General features: G+C 49.8%; 4 protein-coding genes across 5 annotated transcripts; 2 read left to right on the forward strand and 2 right to left on the reverse strand.

The window, feature by feature from the left end:
- Positions 1 to 146: 146 nt before the first annotated feature.
- On the forward strand, positions 147 to 2,859 carry LOC118507264 (protein Cep89 homolog). Of its 2 annotated transcripts, none has more exons than XM_036045554.1 (5): positions 147 to 464; positions 763 to 1,900; positions 1,973 to 2,102; positions 2,173 to 2,340; positions 2,416 to 2,859. In XM_036045554.1, exons 2-5 carry the CDS (start codon positions 841 to 843, stop codon positions 2,735 to 2,737), a joined length of 1,680 nt encoding a protein of 559 aa, XP_035901447.1. In that variant the 5' UTR covers positions 147 to 464; positions 763 to 840; the 3' UTR covers positions 2,738 to 2,859. The 2 variants fall into 2 exon arrangements, with proteins under 2 accessions (XP_035901447.1, XP_035901449.1); XM_036045556.1 differs by having other exon boundaries at positions 800 to 1,900.
- LOC118506308 lies at positions 2,859 to 19,195 on the reverse strand. The gene is made up of 10 exons (XM_036043257.1): positions 17,539 to 19,195; positions 15,932 to 16,273; positions 15,061 to 15,850; positions 14,814 to 14,977; positions 12,650 to 14,742; positions 12,451 to 12,571; positions 11,582 to 12,372; positions 10,026 to 10,395; positions 4,066 to 7,662; positions 2,859 to 3,998 (listed from the first exon to the last, which is right to left on the reverse strand). Exons 2-10 carry the CDS (start codon positions 16,103 to 16,105, stop codon positions 3,879 to 3,881), a joined length of 8,220 nt encoding a protein of 2,739 aa, XP_035899150.1. The 5' UTR covers positions 16,106 to 16,273; positions 17,539 to 19,195; the 3' UTR covers positions 2,859 to 3,878.
- Positions 19,196 to 19,465: 270 nt separating this feature from the next.
- Positions 19,466 to 21,809, forward strand: LOC118507273 (protein angel homolog 2). The gene is made up of 4 exons (XM_036045577.1): positions 19,466 to 19,596; positions 19,710 to 20,436; positions 20,521 to 20,982; positions 21,047 to 21,809. The coding sequence occupies exons 2-4, from the start codon at positions 19,804 to 19,806 to the stop codon at positions 21,470 to 21,472; spliced, it is 1,521 nt and encodes a 506-aa protein (XP_035901470.1). The 5' UTR covers positions 19,466 to 19,596; positions 19,710 to 19,803; the 3' UTR covers positions 21,473 to 21,809.
- Positions 21,690 to 23,603, reverse strand: LOC118507278 (serine/threonine-protein phosphatase 2A regulatory subunit B'' subunit gamma-like). The gene is made up of 2 exons (XM_036045588.1): positions 23,427 to 23,603; positions 21,690 to 23,336 (listed from the first exon to the last, which is right to left on the reverse strand). The coding sequence occupies exons 1-2, from the start codon at positions 23,479 to 23,481 to the stop codon at positions 21,976 to 21,978; spliced, it is 1,416 nt and encodes a 471-aa protein (XP_035901481.1). The 5' UTR covers positions 23,482 to 23,603; the 3' UTR covers positions 21,690 to 21,975.
- Positions 23,604 to 23,809: the final 206 nt, after the last annotated feature.

Below are 23,809 nucleotides of genomic sequence, written 5' to 3' on the forward strand. Positions count from 1 at the left end.
GAACTTCACTTACATTTCACACTGTAATTATTCTCGTAAATTCCAATTCAAACCGACACAGTGCGCACGTGGATGAAATATTTCACCCGGGTTCGCTCGATAACTGCTCGAACCGGCCCTGGTTGCAGGGAGTTGTTCCGTTTGCGGATGCGGCCGATTGGTCTCCCATCGCAACCGGGCCACTTTGTTTGTTTGTTTATTTGCTGCTGACAATTGTAACTAACCGAACTTTACGCGACGAATTTCCACACTTTCTACTATGAAACACGCGCCAACGCAGGGTGCAGTTAATTTTCCACCGTTCGTTAAGGCATTTTCCATCGATATCAGCCTAGTGTCGGTAGTGGCAATGTGTATAGATTATCGTTTTTCCCGCGTATGCAAATGAAGTGATTGTTTCTCTTTTTTTGTTGTTTGCTGTTGGTTGCTGGATGTTGTCAGGGGTGTTTCCCCGGTGGTTTGGGGTAAGTAGAAGGTGCTGTTCTTGTGTTTTTGCGGCCATAGCATGCAGTTCGCCCACACCGAAGGCGACCTACTTTCGGTTTGGGTAACAAATTTCATACAACCCAAATTTGAGGATAATGAAGTCCTTCTATTCTGTTTTGTTTTTAATAAAAACAAGCCTTTTCCGAAATATTTTTTCCGTTAGGCCTCCGTAATTGGCAAGCTAAATCTGGCTTACATAGCTGTAAACGTTAAACATATATTTTATGCATTACTTTGTAGGTCAAGGATACTAACTGGAATGATTGATTTGTTTAGCTTTACGACTTCCCCCTTCCCGTCGGTTTCTTTCCAGCAATTTAAAATGTTTTCCCACACAATGAACACGAACGGAACATGTGCTCCCGACTGCCGAAACGTCACAACGTAGAGCCCGTTTTCCGTATAGTATCGCAGCTCTTTGCCGGCCAATCCGACCTATCATCGTCTTCCGGTGCGACAGATCCGATGGGTGACTTTTACCACATGCCAGCGGACACCATCCACAATCGGGATGGCGGGTTCGTGCCTGGCAAAAAATTCCACAAGCGTCGCGGGCAACGGACAGCACGAGCCCATGGAGCCATACTGACGCATTCCGGGACGGTCGTGAACCGTAGCAAAAGCGTGGACGATCTAACGGCTGCCGACATTGCTTCGGCATCCGATTCCGACGAGGATCAAATTTCCAAGCCACACGCCGGGCAAAGCGCGGACAAGATAATCCACCTGAAGGATCAACAGATTGCGAAATTAATCAAAAAACTCACCGCAGTGTTTGAGTGCAACAATCAGTTCGCGGTGGAGCATGAAAAGCTGCAAAAGGAATATCAGCAAGCTGTTCAAAACCTTCGCACGCTCGAAACAATACAGGCAAGGAGCTGCGATCGTTGCGCATCGTCCGACGCGGAACGGTCCCAGCTGGTGAAAGAAAATTCCGACCTACGGAACGATGTGAAAATGATGAAGATTCTAGTGTACCGGCTGAATGTACAGATCGAGCGGTATCAGGACACGATACGGGACGGTAAGACCAGCATACCGAAGCTTGATTTCGTCGACAGTACGTACGGGGGGGCAAAGGACAATCTGAACTGGGGACCGGTCAATTCGCACACGATCGGTCCGCTGCTAAACGCGTACGAGGAAGCGATCGCGGAGAAAACGGAACTGGTGCAGCAGTACGAATCGGAGCTGGCTAGCTTTACTGGCAAGCTGAAAAAAGTGCTGGAAGAGAACGAAGCGCTGCAAAAGCTGGCGGATGAGGTGCGTGCGGGACAGACGGGATGGGCAACGGAAAAGGCACGGCTGCAGGCCCAGGTGGACGTGTTGCGAAGCAAGGCGGAAGTGCAGGGAAAGCGTGCCGATCTGGCCAAAGAGAAATTGGTGGAGGTGTTAAAATGTTACGAGCAGAAAGGTAGGGTGTTTTAATTATGTCTTTCAAACAGGAAGTTATTGAAAGGATTCTTTTTTTTTTTGTTGGTTTCAGTACAAGCGCAAAATTTGGATATTGAACGACTTCAGGAGGCATACTCGCGAGCCAAGGGTGAGCTTACTTCACTACGGCATCTTAACCAAAACCCAGAAGTGGTGGCGGATAGCTTAAAGGAATGTCAGAAGTATGTATCGATGCGAACCCCATTCACACCGAGCATCTTTCACATTCCTAACTGGTCCTATTGCTTACAGGCTGCTAGAAGAACTACGCTTGCAGCACCACAACGAACGTTCACGATCAGCAAAGGAAACGGAAACAATCAAAGCCGACTTTCAGCAAAAGTCAGCCGAGCTGGAACAACTGCGACAAGATTATCAGCAACAGCAACATATCTTCGAGCGACAAAAGGAAATCAATGAGTGAGTTTTCCTCTCTTCCGTCGGGCACTTTTTGTTTACAGTCCCTGTAACACACACGTTACCCATCCGTTGCAGAATCCTCATGGGAAAGAATGCAACACTGAAGCAAACGCTCGAGCGCACCCGACAATCGAAAGAAATTCTAAAGCAACGGCTCAAAACCATGATCACCTGGGGTAAAGGATCCGACCAGCGCAAAGATCAACTGCAGGACGCTTGGCGAAACATTCGCGCGCTTCAAGAGCAACTCCAGCAGCGCGAACTGCAGCTACAAACCCAGCAGCAGCGCTTCCAGCAGGAACAGGAACAACTGCACCGGCGGCTTCGCCAGCGGGAGGACACACTGCGTAAGATATTGGCCGACAAGGCACAGTTTACACACCACCGTCACAGCTGAGGGCACACACTAGTCAAATTGAATCGCTTTGTGGCTGAAATATAACAAAACAATACATATCATATAGTTAATTTGCATACGTTCACTGACGATAAAGAAGGAAATCACTACCCTCGCTCGGTTCGTTGTTCGCGTATTGCTTATTTTGATCGATTAATTTCGGTGTTGTTTTCGCTTTATTTCCATTCCTAAATAATGACTTTATATGTTTTCCTGCTTTTACTTCGAACTCTTGGGGCTTTCGCTTCGCTGCCACTACATACACACTCACACTTACATGCCGAAATCGTGGTTCCGCACGATTGCGTAGTTTTATAAATACAATCATTTGAAACATTCTGTGCCACGCCACCACCGTAGCAATCCTATGCTATGCTTAGCTCCTTGGCATGATGAAATCGTATTGCTTGTATGAAGAGGATTCTCCAGCAAAAAAAAAATACAGGAAAATAGAGAGTGGTGTATTGATTACGATTTTCCCGAGTTTTCCTTTGCTGTTCCTTTGTCTAGCATCCTGTTGCTGTTTAGTAGGTGACTGTTTGGTAGTTGCCAACCTTTCTGTAGTTCTCTATACACAATTGCTTATCTTAATGTAGCTCGTGTTATTCCACCTGCTTTCCAATTCAATTTTTTCAACGTTCCAATTGCATTTTTTTACAATCTTTAATACGCCTCTAATAAAATGGACGCGAAGGGCTGGAAGATAAATATGTTTACGCGAATGCAGCATCGCACAATAAACTCTAGTGGGCAAATTCCGTGCCATTCCGTTGGCAAGGCTGGTTCAACTACACCATGCCATTGTTGCAAATAAGATCTCCAAATGTTCATGATATGATAAGAGTTTTGTTTCAGCAATTTAACAGGGGCTAAATTCAGCTGAAACACAATACATGAAACTGTTCAATATTCAAAAATAATAGTACAATGTTTGCAAGCTCGAACCTAGCTTCAGCAAGCATTACTCCAAACAAAAAGGAAGTACAATGCTTGCTGCAGTATTCCCACATGCAAACACATACAAACCCCCTCTTCCAGTGCTTATCTTTCATCCTGTAAATTATAGCGCCTCTGGCAAGCAACAAACTTATGCATTAAAAGCAGCTACAGTCCGCAGCGCTGGCGCTGGTTTTTAGTATCGTCATTCAACTGGCTGAGCGGGCGCGCTCGTTTCGATGATACCGGCCGCAGCTTCTTTACCTTCCACCGTTAAGCTGCCGGAAGCAAGGGACAGTTTATCGGTGTCTTGAATGGACATTTTCTGGAAGAAGAAAGAGGATGTAAGCATACGCTTGTACCGATTCTGGGACAGCAATCGCCATATTCACCTTGACAGATTCTCCAATGTTATCCATCGATTCTTGTCCATCGGTTGCTCCAGTGGAACCGCTGTCGCTGCGTAGCTCCGCGGCACCGTTAGCTGTTTCAGTACCCGGCGGGAGCGAACCCTGCTGAGGTTGTTGTGGTTGCTGCTGACCGGTAGCGGTAGGTGCCAGTGCCGGTGACGGACTCTTCCGCGACGGTGGCTGGTACTGGGGGCGCTGAACAAACATGTTGTCCAGAATGTGATCGATGTTTTCGCCACTATCGACCGTCGTCCCGGTACCACCGGAGGCTTCCGCATTGCTCGCAACACCCGTACCAACGTCCGCTGCTTCGTTCGATTCGCCTGCAGCTGGGCGTGTGCTGCTGGACGTTTTGTTTGCACCGGCGCTTGCTGCAGTGCTGCCACCAGCAGGCTTCCGGTCCGGAGGTGCCAGAATCGGTATAGCGGCTGTTGGTCTTCGCCCGGTAGGCAGTGGCCTTGGTGCCTGCGTTTGCGTCTGGGGTGCGTAGTACGTGATGCCACCGGACGATTGATACAGAGCCGTCGGGGGTGGACCGCCGGGTCCGCCGGTCGGTGGCCCGGCAACGACCGGTGGTGGTGGTGGACCACCCGGCACGGCTTGCGGCACAACACCGATGGCTGGTGCGTACCCGGTCTGAAACCCGGTAGTATACGCGCCCGGTCCCGAATATTGTCCCGGACTGACGCCCGGTGCAGGGGCCGTTGGAGGTGGGCCTAGGGCGGGCACAAAGTTCATCGGAGGTGGGGGCGCCCCGCCAGGCACACCGGACGGTGGCTGTGGAACGGTAGGAACACTGGCAGGCTGGGGCGCTGGCAGGTAGGCACTGGGGGCCGACACTGGGCCCTGCAGGTAGGAGGCTGCTTGTGGCGGTTGCGGTGGAGGTCCCTGCGTGGCGTAGGGTGGAGGTGCGTACTGTGCTTGGGGAGGTGGCGGTGCCTGAGTGGGTGGTTGCGGTGGTTGTTGCTGCGGCTGACCACCGGGTGCAGCTGCCGTTACGTACTCACCCGGAGGTGGTCCACCGGCACCACCGGCCGACGTGTAGTAGATAGCGGTCGGCTGATGGTACTGCACCTGCGCTGGATTTTGCCCTCCCGGTGCGCCCTGAGCCGGGGGAGGAGCTTTGTTGACGGCTCCATGATAATCGGCGGCTTGCAGTGTCATTGGGAGTCCTCCGGGAGTTGGTCCTGACGGGGGGAGCTGCTGTTGGGAGTAGACCTGCTTCTGTTTGCTCTGTTGCGCCAGCTGTTCGTGCTGATGTCGCAACAATTGCTGATGCTGCAGCATCTGCTGCTGTTCATGCATGGAGGCTGCAGCAGCTGCTGCTGCAGCTGCCGCTTGCTGTTGCTGCTGTTGTTGCTGAGCTTGCAACGCGCTAGCATTGGCAGCACTTTCCATAGCAGACCGTTGTCGCTGAGTCGAGTAGCGTTTCGTGTTGCGAGGTACCTCCGTTTGCAGCATCGGTTGTTGCTGCTGATGTTGCATTTGATTTGACACCTGTTGCTGCTGCTGCTGTTGAACCGCTAGCGAACGTTGCTGACCACCGTAACCCTGAGGCACGCCAGCTCCCTGTATTGACTGGTACTCCATTTGCACAGCCATACGATCTGAAGACACTTGCTCTGACGGCGCCGATGGAGGGGTTTGCGCTACGATTGCTCGTGGTGAGATTTGAGATCGCTGATTCATCGGAAGATTGCCAACAGCTGGTGCGCCCGCTCCGGATGCCACATTCGGCGGCATTCGATCCATTGCGGACGATCCGGCATACAAAGGAACTGCGTACTTTGAATGATCTTCCTCCAGGTAGCCTTGTTTCAGCTTTTGCGTTGGTTGTTGCGGTTGTGGTTGTTGCATTTGCTGCTGGTTCGAATGCTGTTGCTGCTGCATCTGTCCCATGGATGACGCATGGTGTCCGTAGTGTTGCTGTGCACCGGACGAAGGAACAGACCCAAGCGAAGCCGAAGTGGTTACTACATTCATCATTCTACCCTGCTGCTGGTTCTGTTCCACATGATGAATACGATCGTTCGCCACACCACCGGCATTGGGACTGTTGGAACTGTTGTGCTGCTGCTGCACCGTGCCATGATTGTTCATCTTGTTGCTATTACTGCTGCCCGAAAGTGCACCGGCACTGTTACTGTGCATCATGGGAGCTGCACCAGGATTACCGTCGGGTAGTCCTGAACTCGCGCCCGAACCAGGCATTGGTCCGGCAACGGACGCACCACCATTACCACCTGGGCCACCCTCCATGTTTTTGTTCCTGGCTTGATTTTTGAACTGTAACGAGTTGATCACCTTGTAATCCTTCTCCTTACTGTTCCTCGCGCCGCTCAGCTTGTTCTCCTTATTGTGATAGTTGTTACGTGATCCGCGATCTTCATTGCGATACCGAAGCGAACCACCACCACTACCACCGTACTCCGACCGATCCCAATCTGCACCCCGATCCGAATCTCTCTCACGATCTCCACCCGCCGCACTGCCCCAATCACCCGACCGCACTCTCTCCGATCGACCCATGGATCGATCTTGACCGCCCGATCGACGCACATCCGACGATCTAGTTCGACCGCCATCCGTTGCTCCAGACTGCCTTCGCTGGTCCGGCCCACCCGCTACCGAGCTGCCACTCTTCTGCCCATTGCGTCCCCGGCCCGTTGCCCGTCCACTCTTCCCATTCGCACCACCCAGCTCGGGAAACTCTTCCGGTCGTGGAACCTTCTTATGGCGCTGGTGATGTTCCGCGTTCGACGACTTCTGGTACGCATCCTCGTCCTCCCAGTTGCGCGTGTATCGGTTCGGCCCGCGCGCATAACGACGCTTCCTGCGCGCCTTCGGTGGACCGTCCTCACTTCGTATATCGTACCCGTACGCGAAAACGAGTTCCGCCTGCGATTTGGGCGCTTGCTCACTCTCGTCAAACCGATCGTGTGTCCATCGATCGGTTGACGCCTGCCATTTCTTCGTGCCTTTTGCACCCGGTCCACTTCCACCCTTCTCCGAGCCGCGACGCTCACCACCATACATCCCGGGAGCGCCGAGTCCACCGCCTCCGCCACCTCCACCACTACCGGGGCCACCGCCGCCACCACCATGCGAATCACCCATCCCATCGCCAAGCCCGTCGTCATTGCGCTTCGAGCGCTGCTCGTCCCCATCCAACCCCGAATCGTCCAGGTCGTCTTCGGCCGTACGATCGTCATGCTCGTAAAACGTGCCCTTCTTCGGGATGTACTGCGGGTTGCTGCGATCTTCATCGTCGTCCACCTTTCGACGGCTCTCCGAATCCTGTTCCTGGCCGTCACCGCTCTGGCGCTCCAACACCTCGATCACATCGTCTTCGTCTTCTTCCTCCTCCGTGCCATCGTCGTCCGTACCATCCGAACCATCGTCATCCTCATCGTCTTCCTCCTCCTCCTCACCTCCACTTTCCTCGTCTTCATAATCTTCCTCCTCGTCTTCCTCCTCTCCACCGTCCGACGGTGAATCTGAGGCCGTGTCGTACTCGGACTCGACCGTCGCCAGCCCGCTTTGCTGCGACGTGTCCTCCTGGTTTGCCTCTTTTGTGTTCTGCAAAAAGGAGCGGGGGAGTGAGCATATGCTCCGTTTAGAAGCTGGATATAGAAGGTGACAGTTTTTTTTTCTTTGACTAAAATTTTCCATTTTAGATTCACGAAACGAATTTTCCTGCTTGTTAGAGTGGGGGTCTAAGCCAGATAAAAGGGCAATCTTCTCTTCACTTTAATCTAACGCTAGAATGGACCACAGAAGACTCATAGGCGAAGCAGACCTTGGAAAATATCTGCTGTGAGTCCATTCAGATCCTGACATACATTGTGGCTCTTTTTGTAAGCTCTTCTTCTTCTTCTTCATTGGCACTACAACCTCGAGAGGTCTCGGCCTGCCATTTCTGGCTTTCTGTGACTTGATTTTACCCGTAGCAAAGTAGTCAGCCCTGCGTACGGGGAGGCGGGTCTGGATGGGATTTGAACCCCGGTCCTGCCGTGTGAAGACCGGCGCCGTTATCGCCTCGGCCACCCGACCGCCCCCTTTTTGTAAGCTCTCCCCAATGATAATACCTTTTTTGATTCGACACTACTAATGAACATCTTAGTTGCGTTCGAGAGTAGGTTTGACTCTGTTGTGACTTGTCTTGACCTGCTTTTAGTCCTTTTCCGGAGGCGAATCCGGACGGGATTCGATCTCCAGTCCTGTGCAGTTTGGAAACCGGCGCCGCTAAGGCTGCTACTATAGAACCGCCCCAATTCCTGCCCCTGATATTTATATTTCAAATTCCTGCATACTCATGTGCCACACGCATCTTACCCATATGTTTTGCTTTTTTTTTCAAAATCAGGCTCCAAAATTGAAAACTCTGCCCTAAAAAGAAAAGCCCATCAGGTGCGATGGAAATGGAAAAGCGTGGTAACCTAATTGGCTGCAAACACCCTTCCCGCCCCTTCGCCGATCGGTCCCCGTTTGATTTCCCGGAATGTGCAATCGTTAGCGCCGGCGCAACAGAGACGCACAGCAGCAAGCAAGGTGCAGAAAAGCGAATGAAAAAACCAAGCAAGCGTAGCTCGTGATCGGTTTAGATCAACCATGCGAACGAGCGATCTCCTCAGCTTGCACTATATTCCTTCGGCTGTGCTATATATCTCCCGCGTAGTGCACACACACACACACACGTTCCGTCAGCGAACAATGGCCGCGAAAGGGTTGATATTGTTGCGAACACATGATCGCGTTGGTGGCCAAAACAGCGCCATGCCGCACTGTCCTCCGTTGGGTCTCCACCCGTTCAAGCATGTAAACGCATCGGCGCCGGCTTAAAGCTACCAGCGCGCTCTCTCGTGCGCCTTTCACTACTCCCAGCTACTGCAACCTACTGCTGCTGCATATCAATTTCCACGAAAGAAAAACCGTTTGCCAATTGGCATCCAGCGCACACACGCATCGCATCTCACGCCAGAGGAAGCAACCAGCTCTGTGCTGCGCGACGCTACCATTTGACGCTTTTTCTTCTCCTGTACCCTGCCACATGAAAGGAGAAATTTCAGTATTTTCACCTTCCGTGCATTTCCGTTCCAAGGCGATCGTGTGCGGAGTGTGGATGGCAACAGATTGCAAAGACTGTTTCTTTTTATGTCTCTGACTTTGCTCCACCCAATTTATCCGGCCTGGACAGGCGGCAATCGCCAAGGAATTGGGTGCCGAATCGAATTAATTGCACCGTTAACAACACCCCAATTCACTTCGCTTTCCAGCCGTGCCACCCTTCAGGCAAGGGTGAATTTTCTAATTTTCCAAAGCGCAGCTTGATCAGCGTAAGCACCGTGCCGCGCTCAGGTGAAGCGGACCGTTTTATCACATTAAATGCATATTCAATCAACTATAAAAAACAATATGGAGTATTGATACACAAGCTTTCAGTGGATGATTGTTCAAACTTTTTAAAAATCCAACAAGTGATCAATACAGGCAGCATAGCGAAATGGTAGGAAAATTAAAAAGGTCGCAATCGCAGAAAATCAGTGGTCAGCGTGAAGCCGCTTTCAATTCCCACATCATCTGAAGTGTTTTGGGGAGATACAAGAGGTCACACATTGGAACGCATAATAGCATGCCCCTGAACTGCCCTTAACACCGCTTCTTCCTCGCGCACGCGAGTATTATTTGGCCATACAAATGTTGCATCTTGCATTTCTGCCCACGGACAGGAACCGTGCAAAAAAAAAAAAAGGTCAAGTTTGTTTATACTGTTGTGCAATCTGCCTGCTTTGGCAGTAGTTTTCCCACCCACCCTTCTTCCATTAATTCGCAGCCTTCTATTAAACCATTACTCTACACAATCAGAAACCATGTTTCGTTTCGCTAGCAGGTTACCAGGGCAATCATTGTTTCCTGACGACCGGTTTTTGGGGTGCACTTACTTCTGCCGAGTTATCCGTAAAATCGTCCGATTCCGATAGCTTCTGTTGAGCTGGCGGCGTAGTTGCCACTGCTGCAACTGCTGGTGATGCTGGTGCTGCCACTGCTGGTGCTGCTTCTGTCGTTGGTGCAGGGACGGCCACCGCTGGCGATAGCGATACCGGAACGGCTGCTGTGACTGCTGCTTTCTCCGCCATTTCTCGGCCGGACAGAGGAGCTAGTGTGTGTTGCGCTGATGGTAATGATGATTCGCAGCTTTGCCCTCGCTGCTGCGTCGCTCTCCAACTGCGTAGGACGGAATGGAACTGCCTCGACCGTACTTCACCGCCACGGTACCACGGTAACGAACCGTGCCCGGATGCGGAAAGGGATCAGCCGGCACTTTCTTCACGCGTGCAGCAACCACTCACACACACACGCACTGGTGACGGTAGAGATTTCACCCGAAATGTAAAACCGCCGTATCAATTCCCTTCTTTTGCCCAAACACCTTTACGCACTCCCGTTTTCTTCTACGCACGTACGGCACACTAATCGCACAGTTTCACACACAATCTCACACGCCAACGCCACCGGTGGGGAAGGATGGTCCCGGCTGGTTGGAAGCCGCACTGGGACGGAACACGACAGTATCCGGCTTACGGTGTCCCGTACGTACGATACCGTTGTCCGTCGCCGTTTGTGGGGTTGCGAGTTCGTGAAGAGTTTGTGAATTGCGAAAAAACAGAAGAGCTGTGGTGGCTGGCGGACGCAAATTTCGCTTCAAGCTGTCAAACCTCAAGCTGTCAAGCGGCGACCAGCAGGTTCGCTCATGTGCGAGAACTTTGACAGCTGGCGAACCTAATGTCAAAACTATTCAAACCGAGGGAAATTCAGTTGAATTATTTTTAAACAAAAAATTGAGCGTGTTTAAGAGTGGCTAAGTAGCAAACTCAGAAATATGATCAAATTTGCAAAATAATAGGCCTTAAAAGTAAATCCTTATATAGCCCCGAAGTAAAATAAAATAGTTTAGTTTTTTTTTATTTGCGACAACATTAAAACACATCTCCCTATTCAGCGCATAAATTACAATCTCATCTCTATGCTGTTAAAATTTCTCTTAAAATCTTCCCCTCTAATGTACAGTTGCTCGTCCCAGCACGCTATTTGTTTCATCAACAAAAATACATATCCGTGTCCTCACGCAACACGTTTGGCAGTCTCTGAGTTGTATGCAGAAGTATTTCATTTTTCTTTGCAAAAATAAAAGGCCGCTTCGGTAGCTAATAATGCGGCCGCATTATGCTCGTTACGACGTGATGGCGCGTTTAAATTATATCACAACGTTATTTTAGCCAGCACGTACCGTTTTCGTTCCTAACCGTATATAGCATATTGACCAATAAAATCAAAATTCATTCAGTGTTTTTTTTTAATTTAAGGATTTAAAAACAAAACCACAGTGTACGGTCGGTGTACACGGTTGCACGTGGAAAAATAAATTAGCTACCTACGGGTTGTTGCAAACATGCAACCAATAATATCATCCACAGGCCAGTACTGTTATCCCTAGAGCTTGGTTTCGTGTCGCACCATCCCATTCTTGGTGCCGTACATCCGGAAACGGGTTGGTCGTGCCACGCCTCCACCATTGCCCGCTCCTCCTCCTCCTCCTGCTGCTCCGCCAGCATGGTACGGTGGCAGTGCAGCTCCTACTGCTTCCACACCACTAATTAGATCGAAACTATGTACGGCTCCTGGTTTGCCGGGCAATCCTACCGGACTCCCGTCATTGCCTGAAAGCAGAGCTGGCATGGCCGGACTGCTTCGGTCGCCACCGCCTGTTAAGTTGTAACCGTTCGATAGTGCGACAGCAGCATGCTGTGGCAGTGGTGGTTGGTGCAGGTTTTGCGGCGTTGCATTCAGAGTTTGCCGGCAGGTGTTAACCGGTGGTATCGCTTGCCCATTTGCATGCAGCATGGTGCCGCTGGGAGATTGACCTCTCGAACCACCCGCATACATCAGTGCCATCGAAGCACTGATCGAGGGCTGATTTTGAGCGACGCCTTTGTTCAGATTGTTCATCCTTTGGCGGGGAAGTGGCTGCTGAGGATGCTGCTGTTGCTGCAGCGCAGGTGCATGGTGTCCGTTGGTAAGGTTCGTGCACGGTGTAGCGTTCTTCACCCGTCGTTGCGAGCTGGACGACAGGTTCGATAGTCGCTCCGATTCGTTATCATCTCCACTGTCTACGTCTCCATCGCTGCTGTTCGTGCTGGCGATAAAATGCTCGTTTTTCACCTTCCGACCCTTGTTTCGTCGATAGTACTTGAACTCGCGAGGCAACGTGTACGAGCGGGGTAATGAGACCTGCAAAAAAGGGCACAACAAGATATTAATTCAAACAGGCTAGAGCATGATTATTTTAAAAAAAATGCGGCACCCTACCTGACTATCGATGTCCGAAGGTATCCGATGATGTCCATTATGCCCATCGTCACATCCAGAATTGTCCAAATTCTCATCCCCACTGCTCTCCATCGGTTGATCACGTTCCGATTCTTGTAATCTGTGAATGAATCAAACACACATATTAGCATTTCTCCCTCGATCATTATTCATCATCGTTCCGCCATGCCTAACATACCTAAAATTGGATGCCTCTCGTGCCACCCAGTCGAAGTAAATCCGTGAATTCTCCAGATAGTGCGGTGCGAGCAGTATTTCCGGCGTTTTGGCACGTTGCATATTCTGGCGCTTGGTATTGTTAAGATTATTGATCACACCGGCCGCTCCACCACCAGCACCAACGGCACCGCTTGAAGATGCTCCCGCCCCACCAACGCTCGCCACAATAGCTGCCATCGTTGCCGTCGTCGCCGTACGTCCTGACTTATTGCTACTGTTCGTGTTGTTCGCACTCCCGCTGGCCGATCCGGACTGCACCGGAGTGGTTGGGGTGCCCCGGCTGTCCAGCTTGCTGCGTGGCGGTGGCACTACATTGTACGGGAAGGGAAGATTCTCGGCACCTGCATTCTCGGTGCTGCTGTACGTTCCAGACACTTGCCTTGGGTGGTTCGCATCGGTATACAGCCGCCCGTGCGCATCGTACAAGATTGCCCGATTCGATTGTGCAATCTCAGTCGTGCGAGGACTGATAGACGGTGCCCGTACACCTGACCCACCTCCATTGCCGTTACCGTTCGCAGCACCGTTTATCAGTCCGGTTGGCGTACTGGCAGCGGCGTCTGCATACAAATTCACAAAATTACCCCGATAGTTCTCGGCGAACGGATTGCGCGGTATGTTGTTGGGCAAAATCTTCGACCGGGGCATTACCTGGCGCGTAAGCGAATTGCTTTCGGTGGCTGATATTTGGGACGATATTGGTGACATGTTGCGATTGCCCGGACCTACCACTGGGCCCACCACCGGTACGGACGCTGATTGACCGCCGGTATCCACCAAGCTGCCCGTTCCACCAGCGACACCTTTCAGATTAACCAACGCCGATATGTTGATACCGTTCAGGCCGAAGCTGTTATAGATCGGATCGTAATTGCTGTTAAACTTGTTCAAACTGTTCACGTCATCCAAATTGGCCGCCAGCAGCAGGTTTAGATCGTTAAACGATTTGTTCGCAACGATTTCAGCCATATCAGGGCTCGATGTGCGCCACTCGATCGGATCGAGATCGATGTGTTTCTTAGCCCGCGGGATCGGTTGCCTCGGTAGCGTTGTTTTGCCATCGTCTCCTGAGCTGAGCGTACCGGTACCGCCGGGACCGCCCAGCTTGCCCTGCTTGATCTCCTCCTCGATGATCTTCAGCTCGGCCAGCTGCTTCTGTTTCTTTTCCTGCAGCTTCTGCTGGATATTGACCCGCGATCCAACACTGCTGCCTTCATTCTCACTCGATCCACCCGTGTGCGATCGCGGTAGTGGCCGCCTCCAGAACGGTATCGCCATTGGGCCCATATACTGTTGCTGCTGTTGTTGTTGCTGCTGCTGCTGCTGCTGAAATTGTTGTTGCGCTTGCTGTTGCTGCTCTTGGTGTGATATCAAAGGTTGTTGCTGTAGATACTGTTGTTGCTGTTGTTGATGATGCTGTTGCTGCCGTTGTTGCAGCTGCTGCTGTTGCTGCTGCTGTGCATGTTGCTGCTGTGGCTGGTGGGCTTGATGTTGTAAAAACTGACTGGTCACATTCTGGTGATCGTTTGCTGCAGCCCCAGCACCTGCCGAGTTTTGGGAAGCAATTGCCAAATTTGGCGGTGGCACAAATGTGGTCGGTTTCTTCTTTTTTCGCTTGGTCGCCGCATTCACCGGGTTCGAGAAGCGACAGTTGAACACACCCGGTATGGCATGGGGATACTTTTGACCTCCACCACCATGCAATCCACCTCCTCCTAGGCCGCCGCCAATACCGCCACCCACTTTACAACCACCTCCACCGTTAATGCCGACCCCATCGATGCCGTTCTCGTGTCCGGTCAGACAGCGGCAGCCATCCGTCCCACAGTGACCGGAACACTTTTCGGAAATGCGCCCTCCCGCTTCGTAACCGAGACGGCGCACGTGAAAGTAGCGGTAGTAAACGACCATAAAGAACAGTCCAGCGGCAAAGCTACATAAAACCGACACGGGTACCAGATACCATCCCTCCGGCCGGTTTGGCCATACACCGACCATCCACAGACAGACGAGAAGACAGTTCTCCGCAAACATGACCACGTAGAATGTAAGCTGCAGCAAGAAGCAATATTCGATCAGACCACCGTTTAGCGATGATAAGCAAGCGTTGATTAGTTGCTTACCATTTTCTGCCGATGTCTCACTTCCTGCAGATTTATGTAGGCAAAGATGTACACGAACGCAATCAGCCCACCAAGGGTTGTCTTCTTAAGCCGCGAAATACGCTCACCATGAAACACATTCTTCGGTGAAATCAGCCACAGAAACATCGAGAACCAGTGCAGAACTGAAAAAAAAAAACACACACGCACACAAACGCAAAATGTAAATTAAAAGTTGCTGCAAGAATCGGTTCTGTTCTACACTTACTTATCACCAGAAACACCCAGTGGCTGTACACGGAGGCGTACACCGTGAGCGAGATGACGCGCGATATCACCGTTCCCAAGCGCCAAAGGAACTGAAAGATTACTCCCAACCATGTCAGCACGAGCCGGTGCACGTTCTGGAGGCGAACGTTCTTGCTAAAGCTAGCAAGTGCCCAGCACACGCTAAACAGGGACAGCGTGGCCGACACCATGTTAAGATCGCGAAACGTTTTCTGCTGCTGCTCGGCCAAATTCGTTTGCTGCACTAACGCCGTACTGGCCGGCAGATGGTGATGGTGGCCGAGTGTCTTCAACTTCAGTGTTGCCGCCAGCTGCGCCTCGCTCTGCAGTGTTACGAGCACGTACAGCTGGAGCAGTAGCATTGGTGCCGCTTCGCAGAATGCGTGCACAAGCCGCAGCATACAGAGGTCGCGTACCTCGTGCTTGACGTGGCGCAAATCGACCGGTACGAACAGTTTCGCGTACCGCCATAGCACTCCGAGCTGCGTAAAGTGTAGCGCAAGCACGATGTAGCGGCTGTACTCGGAGCTGCGGGAACCGCCATTAGTCGGCCTTTCATCCGTATCGTCGGTTCGAGCGCCAATGCCTGCGCCCGGTCCGTTGGCCGTGGTGAGACTGTTTGGTTTTTTCTTCTTCTTTTCCAGACTGCCGCTGGTGCTGCCTGGGGCGTTAGCTGCCGCTTCCGCGTCCTGTAAGCCAGGAGGACCGGTGGTCGATGCTGTAGCATTGCGTATTTTTCGCTTATTTAAATACCATCGAATAGACACGATCTGTGAACGAGTGAGACGGTAAATGATTATATTCCCAAGTTCAACAATGCATTTATCTCACACTAAACACAAACTACTTACCTGTGATATGACGAGCGAGAACGACACGATCACAATGACCGCGGCGAAGTAAGCGAACTTTTGTCGTTCGTACAGCGCATAGCCAAGCACCACATCGAACACAACGTCGCAGAAGTAACCGGCCAGCGAGATTACATTGAACAGCACATCACAGAGGGGCAGAAATTCCGTCATGGTTTATCTTTTGCCGTTTTGCCTCTCTGTCCTCCCGCTCTACCTTCAGCGATATCAATTCGATGGATTACGGATTACGTGGCTTCTGTACCCTCGATCTTGTGTTTTGCTGTTTGGTTACAGGACGGAATTGGATTCATCGAATGTTGCTTTTTAATATATACTGTTCTGCAAACGATAGAGAAGATTTAAGTAAAAGTAAGTATTTGAGTGAATAATTTCGAGGCAATGAATTTAAATGAAAGCATTTCATTTGATTCACATTTTGCATGTGTGAATAATAAACACAAATCTGGTCTTGTTCTCACACTTTTGTTTGATATCTTAAATAAGCTTTACATTTCTTTTTCCTACCAAGTGGGAAGCCTGCTCGCGCTTGATAATCATTTAAATAACGATGTTGTATCGTAACTAATTCTGCATGCATGTCATGTTCAGTTGCATGGCCCTGAGAACAATGTTTTACAAATCATGCCAGATACACGCCCATGGCACACGGCAGAAGAGCTTCCCACGAACGAGCACAAACAGTTGCAAGTATTGTGCAAAAAAAGCCAGTAATTCGAATGTTATTATTCTTTTATTATTAAGGTACCTTATTTTTTGTTACAAATACATTGAATTTATCGCATTTTAAAAAATCCAGCAATCAACAGGAAAGGAAATTATATTTAAATTTAGAAAAAAAATCCACGTGAAAAAGGCCATACATTTTAGAAAGATTTCAACGGGACTGCAAGCGACGAACCCACCGTAACGACAACTCACACAACTCGCTATCGCTTTACACGTGTTTTTCTACCTTTTCTGATGTGCTTTTTCAAACGGAAAACCATTATATATATGCTATTCTAGCTTATCATTGATCGTGCCTGATCGTGTTCCCGCGCTGCTGCTGTCTCAACAAACGGTAATTATTAAACAGTGTGAAGAAAGAAAGTTAGTTATTAACATCACTTTTCTTCGCATTTTCAAAGTATACGATGCGGTACGGAGGGGAAACATCGGAATCGGAATTTGTGCGAGGCCCGCGATCGCACACATCATTTACATTTCATTGAATGCAAATTAAACGATACCGGTAGACGGCGAATGCTGATGACGATGACGTCGAGAGCGAATGCCGCCTGAACGTATGTGTGCGTGTGTTTGTGGCTGCATATATGCAGATACGCACGCGAAGAGCCAGAGAAACTAAATAGAAAAGATCAAACTTTATCCGAATATGGGACGCGTGTCGCGTTTCCGCGGCTAGCCCACGAATCCATCCACACCGGGAGCTACCGGATGTGAGCCATGAAACGCGAATCGATTTCCGGCCACCGATTGATTTGTTGGCTGTGCTTTCATTTCCCTAGGATGATCCCAAATTATGTGTGTGTGTGTGTGTGTGTGTGTGTTTGTTGCTTTTTTTATTATTAAAAGAAACTCACCTAAAACTCTGTGTTTTGTTGACGCCTGCTTTCTATCCTACTTGTCGCTCGTGCTTTTGTATCTTCGTTTATTAATTTTATCGGTTCAACAGATTTTTTTTTTCACTGGTCATTAGTATGGGAGTATCCTTATTCCATTAAAGATTCCATTTGCTTGTACTGTAAGCGATGCGTGCACTCCATTAACTATAATTTACAAGCACAACTATGTTGCTCCACTGTACCGGCAGGGCAATGGCACGAACGTTGGCTCATCCTTCCGTGTGACAAAAATTGCGTTGCGAAACGATGATTCATTTTCCACGAAAAACATTCAACGCAAGATCAATCGATTACTTCGACATTTTGTTGCACAACCAGCACCCTATCATTAGCCGTTCGAAGAATGGCTAAATTTGGTTCAATTGCACCTTAATTTGCTTCGCGATAAGTAATTATCTTAACGATCGCTGAACGGGCAGGCACCGTATGATCGATGCTGCATTCTTCACCACGGGAACTATGCGCGAGCCTTCTTGATTCTACCAACACTGGCCAGCGCTGCTCCAACAGAACCACATCACATCACTTACGGGAAAACAGAACCGGGAATGCACATACGTACGAAAAATCCCAAAAACAATCAAAAGCTCAAATATAACTTGGGCCGGAGGTTTAAGTCATGCTGCACTGTTCCTATTGTTTCGTCGCTGCTCGCTTGACACTTTTTCACACGCAGCACCAGCAGCACGCGAATGCGATCTTCGTCGTTTTCTTCAGGGGCAGGCGGACGGAATTCAGGAATTCCAACAATTTCACATAAACAAACGGTTTTTCTTCACCAATACCAACACACGCGGCACGTCGAAAGCATTTCTTCAGGCCCACGCACACACACTCACACACACTCGTACTCGGGCTACATGTCAAGGAACGACTTCTTGGCTTCACGCACACACACAGTCACCAACATGGATGTTGGAGGGCTTTGGCAAAGGAAGAGGGAAAGTCTTCAGCGATCATTCATGTACGTATTGCTTCAACGGGGAAATATTATGCTTTTCATTGGTTAATGGACAAGCTGTTTGGCTGCGGCTGAGAAGATCTTACTTTGAGCAAATGTGCTGGAAGCTGTTCCAAGCATTGGTTGGTGATTGACGTGTTTCGTTGGTGATGCTGCGGGGCCTGCCCACGACATCCAAAGCGAATGGCCCAATCGAAAGCGGAATGAAGTGATGAGGGTAGTCGTCAGTCCCGGGGTGGGGGGCGGAAGGAATGTGGGGACGATTGCACAAATTGTTGAAGCACGCACCCGCTACCCGCTGGAAACTAACATCATTTTCAATCACAACACTTTACACCCGATTCCGTTTCTTCAGCTGCAAAACCAACCATTCGTTTGTGTTTCACCATGGAGCTACACATATCGCAACACACACGCACACACCTTCCTTGCACGGCCAATGGACTTGGTGGAACACTTGCTTTACTGTGACACTGTGTGCTTTGTGCACGTGCAACTTTTACTTAAACACTGTATGGAAAGGGCGCTATCGGCACCAGCACCGATCGACGTGTTAAGAATGTTTTTCACTGCTGGTATGCACTTAAGCTACAACCCGAGTCAGGACAGGACGATCGCGCGAGCCTCTTCACTCAGCATCCGAGCGATCTCATCTGTTGTCAGCAGACGAACATGAGCAGGCTGTTCACTTCGAATTCGAACAGTATAACATGTTCGAACTTGAATATTTGAAATGCTCGCGAGCGCCGTTTCGAACAAACTGTTATACTTTCGTTTACTTTAATTGTTACGTGCAGCGAACGCACAAACATTTCACTAAATAGTTTAGAAACTAAAAATGACCTTTTTTCAGTTACTCGCAACGGTGGAAACCAAACAAAATAACAAAATCAGGTTAAATCTTGCAATCGTACGATTTTCGAACATGATTTGACAGCCCTACAGCCAGTTGACGTTCCGCCTCTTTGTTTATTTACAAAGTTTGCCTGCCGAAAAAAAACTTTCCACATTTTGCCGTTTTCTCGTGAAAAATATAGAAAATTTCCCGTTTCCAGGTAAGTTGCTGTACTGTAGCCTAAACAATAACTTCATTTGAAGCCAAGCGCACAGAATAAAATCACAAATATTGACGGATCTAACCTCACACGCTTTCGTTATCTGCTTTTAGCTTTCTTCACTCCGTTGAATAACGCCACATCAGTAGGGAAGTGTGGGTATCTGTCCGCTTGCAAACAGAGTAAGTGAGCACGGTTTTCACGTGAATGAAACGACTGCTTTCGATTTTTATCGATCATCGACTACTGAAAAACTTCGGCTGCTATTCAAACCGGTGGCGGCATTCAATCGACCATGTTCCTGCTGGCTGTTGGACGATAAGGAACAAAATGGATCATTCAGCGGCCACCCAAAGCAATCAGTTTACGCTTTGCCGTAATCATAATGTCACCTTCGATACGCATCGTCGCTGGGATCCGGTCCCGGTGAAGAGTAGAAAAGGCTCAAAGTCGTCAAAGGCGGCGAAAGGCACACACGATCCGAGCGCCAGAGATCGTATTGAATTTACGCTGATGAATTACAACATCTTGGCGCAGGATTTGCTCGATTCGCACGCGCAACTGTACAGTGAGCATGATCCTCAAGCGCTGCCGTGGGAAGAGCGCTGCAAACGACTGACGGCAGAGATCGAACGCATCGATCCGGATGTGTTGTGCGTGCAGGAACTGCAGGAGAACCATATCGAGGCGTTCTGCAGCCGGCTGAAGCAGGACTACGGTATGCTGTACAAGAAACGAACCGGTGGCGACAAGACGGACGGTTGTGCACTGTTCTATCGGCGCGATCTGTTCGATCTAGTTAACCACCACAAGGTAGAATTTTACCAGCCCAAAGTAAATGTAAGTAGCTTGATTGGCGCACCGCACCCAGTGTCTTCCGGACTCACATTTGAGGGATTTTTTTGTTTGGTTTTGATCTTGCAGAAATTAAACCGAGAAAATGTGGCTATTATTGCAAAACTGTCGCTGAAAGCAAACCCACGGGCCAAGCTCGTTGTTTCCACCACTCACCTACTGTACAATCCCAACCGGCAGGACATTCGATTAGCGCAGGTACAGGTACTGTTGGCCGAACTGGATCGTTTTGCGTACTGTGGCAAGCTGCCAAATGGTATACCGCAATACGATCCGGTCATACTGTGCGGCGATTTTAATCTGCAACCGTTCACCGCACCGTACGAGCTGCTGTCCAAAGGCTACCTACGCTACGACCGACTGGAGTCGCGTTCGCTCAAAGCATCGAACCAGCGGCGTGGCTACGTGGAGAAGATTGGCAAGTTTTTCCTTCCACCAGCGCTTGGAATTACCGATAAATGTCAGCATAATGCGCTGAAGGATCGCGAGAAAGACCACCACGGTCAGATTCCACCTTCTCACATGACAAAGGTATTTCGATGGTTCGATTCGCATTGTACCGAGGAGCCGCCGGCTAATGCTAGTTCCATTTCAGCTTCATCACTCCAACCATAATGAAGTTAAGTCAGTTCCAAACGATGCTGAATCGAGCAACGGGAATTCACCGGCAAAGGAGACCGACGTACGTAGCGAGTTTTCGTCTGGTTCACTCTGTCATCGTTTCGTGTTCAACTCAGCCTATCGGCACCACGGACCGGATGCGGAAGAGCAACGGCAGGCAACCACATTTCAGGACGAGTGGATAACGGTGGACTATCTGTTCTACACGCCGTACCGTTCGGTGGCTGAATGCAATCGTACACTGCCCAACTGGAACCTGGAGTTGCTGCAAACGTACACACTGCCAACGGTGCAGCAGTGCTGCTGGGAAATTGGGTGCATACCGAATAAGGCGTACGGGTCGGATCACTTTGCGCTGGCCGGTCGCTTTATGCTCACCATTCCCAAAGAGGAACTGTGAGCGGGAGCTTCCTCCTTCCTTGTAGCCTGCCCGTAACAGAATTTCCTTTTCGTTTTGACGTTATTTGATCTGTGACATGTAGTTAATGAGCATCGTTTCATAGTTCGAAATGAGCGTGAAATAAAACGGGCCACCTGAACGTTAATGAACGACGTTTCATCATTGCGTTTATGAGCCGCGGAATGGCCGGAGAGATTTACGATCGACTAGACGTTAGTAAGAAGAGCATGAAGGCATCATTTATTTTCAGTCATTTGTTTGTTCGTCGGTTTCATAATGCACTGGATTGGTGTGTGACGGAAAAGCCGTCTGGATAAAATAAAAATACTGATCTGAACATTTTTCGATTGTAAGTCACTCATTGCTGGGAATGTTTCTTTCTGCTGCCCGTTCGAACGTAACCTTTGTCTCTTTCCGTCTTTCGCACGCTAAAACACCGTTCGACATTCATCATCTTCGTCGCTCGGTCGTTCCACCTGCTCGCCATTGCTGTTGGCGTTATATCATAAATTGTGTGTATCTTCGCTGGTGGTCGATGTTACCATTACCTCTCGATTTTCGTACGCCCAAAACTTGTGAAACTCGATCAGTATCGATACGACCGTCTCACCGTGTCCGCAGTTGATCAGATCCTTTAGCGTGATGCGCGTCGGATCGGCCGGCTTAACCATGTCGAAAATTTCATCCTTCACATCGTCAAAGTTGATCGGTTCGGCCCGGTGAGCGGACAGCTCCTCCTGGATGCCCTTGAAAAAATAGTTCAACGTAAACGCGGTCAGATAGCCCTTATGCTCGACGTCCAGGATGCGAAACAGATAGTGTAAACTTTGCGGCTCGGCCCGATTTTCCAGCGCTAGCACAAAGTCCAGATACGTCTTGTAGTCCATCTCGCCGTCGTACGTTAAACATTCGGCAAACACGCGCTCGAGAAAGATGGGCGTCAGCGTGCCCGAACCGTACCCGATCAGTTCCTTCTTGCTTAGCATCCCGTTGTGATCCTTGTCGAGGTTAAGGTAGTGACCGTACACGGACAGGGCGGACGGAGCGGAAAACCAGTTCAGCTCCTGGGCATCTTTCGGGATCTCTTCGTCGCGCAGCTCGAGCAGATCGTCCAGAAAGCTGCACGTCAGCACGTCCCGTATCCGGATCCGGCCCGTGCGCAATGGGTCAAGAAAGAAGAAAAACTTGCGCACCGTCGTGCAGACGTAGAAGCTGTGGAACGATTTTTCTAACCCTTCCAGCTGCGGGAAGGTGGGAATCAGTTCCAGTATGTAAGATTCCATGTCGGACTCGCTCAAAAATCCCTGCCCGGTGTAATCGTACAGCGAGAGCCCGATGCGCGTCTGCTGCAGCCAAACCTTGCGCATGGTGTAGTTGAACAGCGAGATGACACTGATCTTGCCGGGATTGCTGCTCGACCCCAGCAGCCGGGCAAATGTCGTCGCCGTAAGATACCGGCGAAATTTTTCCCCCGCAATCAGCCCCACCTTGCAGTAGTTCTCGTAGTTGATGTACTGTTCTTCGCCCACCAGCGGTGGCGAGTGGTGCTTCTCCAGCAAACTCCACAGCAGCTTAAACTCCCCATTATCGAGCAGCTCCTTGCTGCGCTTCTGCAGAAACAGTGTCCGTGCTTCTTCGCGCAACTTTTGCGCTAACGAATCGGCACTCTTCGGCAGTTCGAAGTGAAACCGGGGAATGTAACGGTACGAGTCGACAGTAGAATTTCGATCGCATTCAGTTTCCACCTTCACTTGATCTGGCGTTTGACCGGCGCCACTGCTAGCTGTCAGCTCGGTACGATACTTTTGAAAAAGTGTATCCTCAATTTCATCGTTCGTCTTCGCAGGATACTGTTGATGCAGCTCTGTGCGGGTGAGAACCAGTACAAAAAAGAAAACGAGGTAAACTCACAATTATCCTCACTTACTCAGGAACTACCGAACGCAGGGCATACCGTTTTGTTTGATTTTATCCAGATTAGCCAACAGTTTTTCGCGGAAATTACTCATTTTGTAGGAAATCTTTGCGCTGGAATGTTTGTGTGGTGCTGCATCTTGGAATGTTTGCAAACAATAATCGCCTAGCAACGGCTTGCTTCGGATGCGAACGATCTTGGCAGTAGAAACGCTTCATGCACAGTGGGTGCACACACGGCCAACACGCTTGATGTCAGCCGTCGCTATTGTCGAATTTGAATTCGAATCGATTTTGAATAAACACCTAGCTCACAACCCTTTTTATACGCAACTCTATGCATTTTAACTGCTCTTCGCGAAAGGGCATTAAATTTTTTTTACGCGAAAGGGCACTAAAAGTCAAAGCCCATTTCGCTTTTTA

Source organism: Anopheles stephensi, chromosome 2 (genome assembly GCF_013141755.1).
Source record: "Anopheles stephensi strain Indian chromosome 2, UCI_ANSTEP_V1.0, whole genome shotgun sequence".
NCBI lineage: Eukaryota > Metazoa > Arthropoda > Insecta > Diptera > Culicidae > Anopheles > Anopheles stephensi.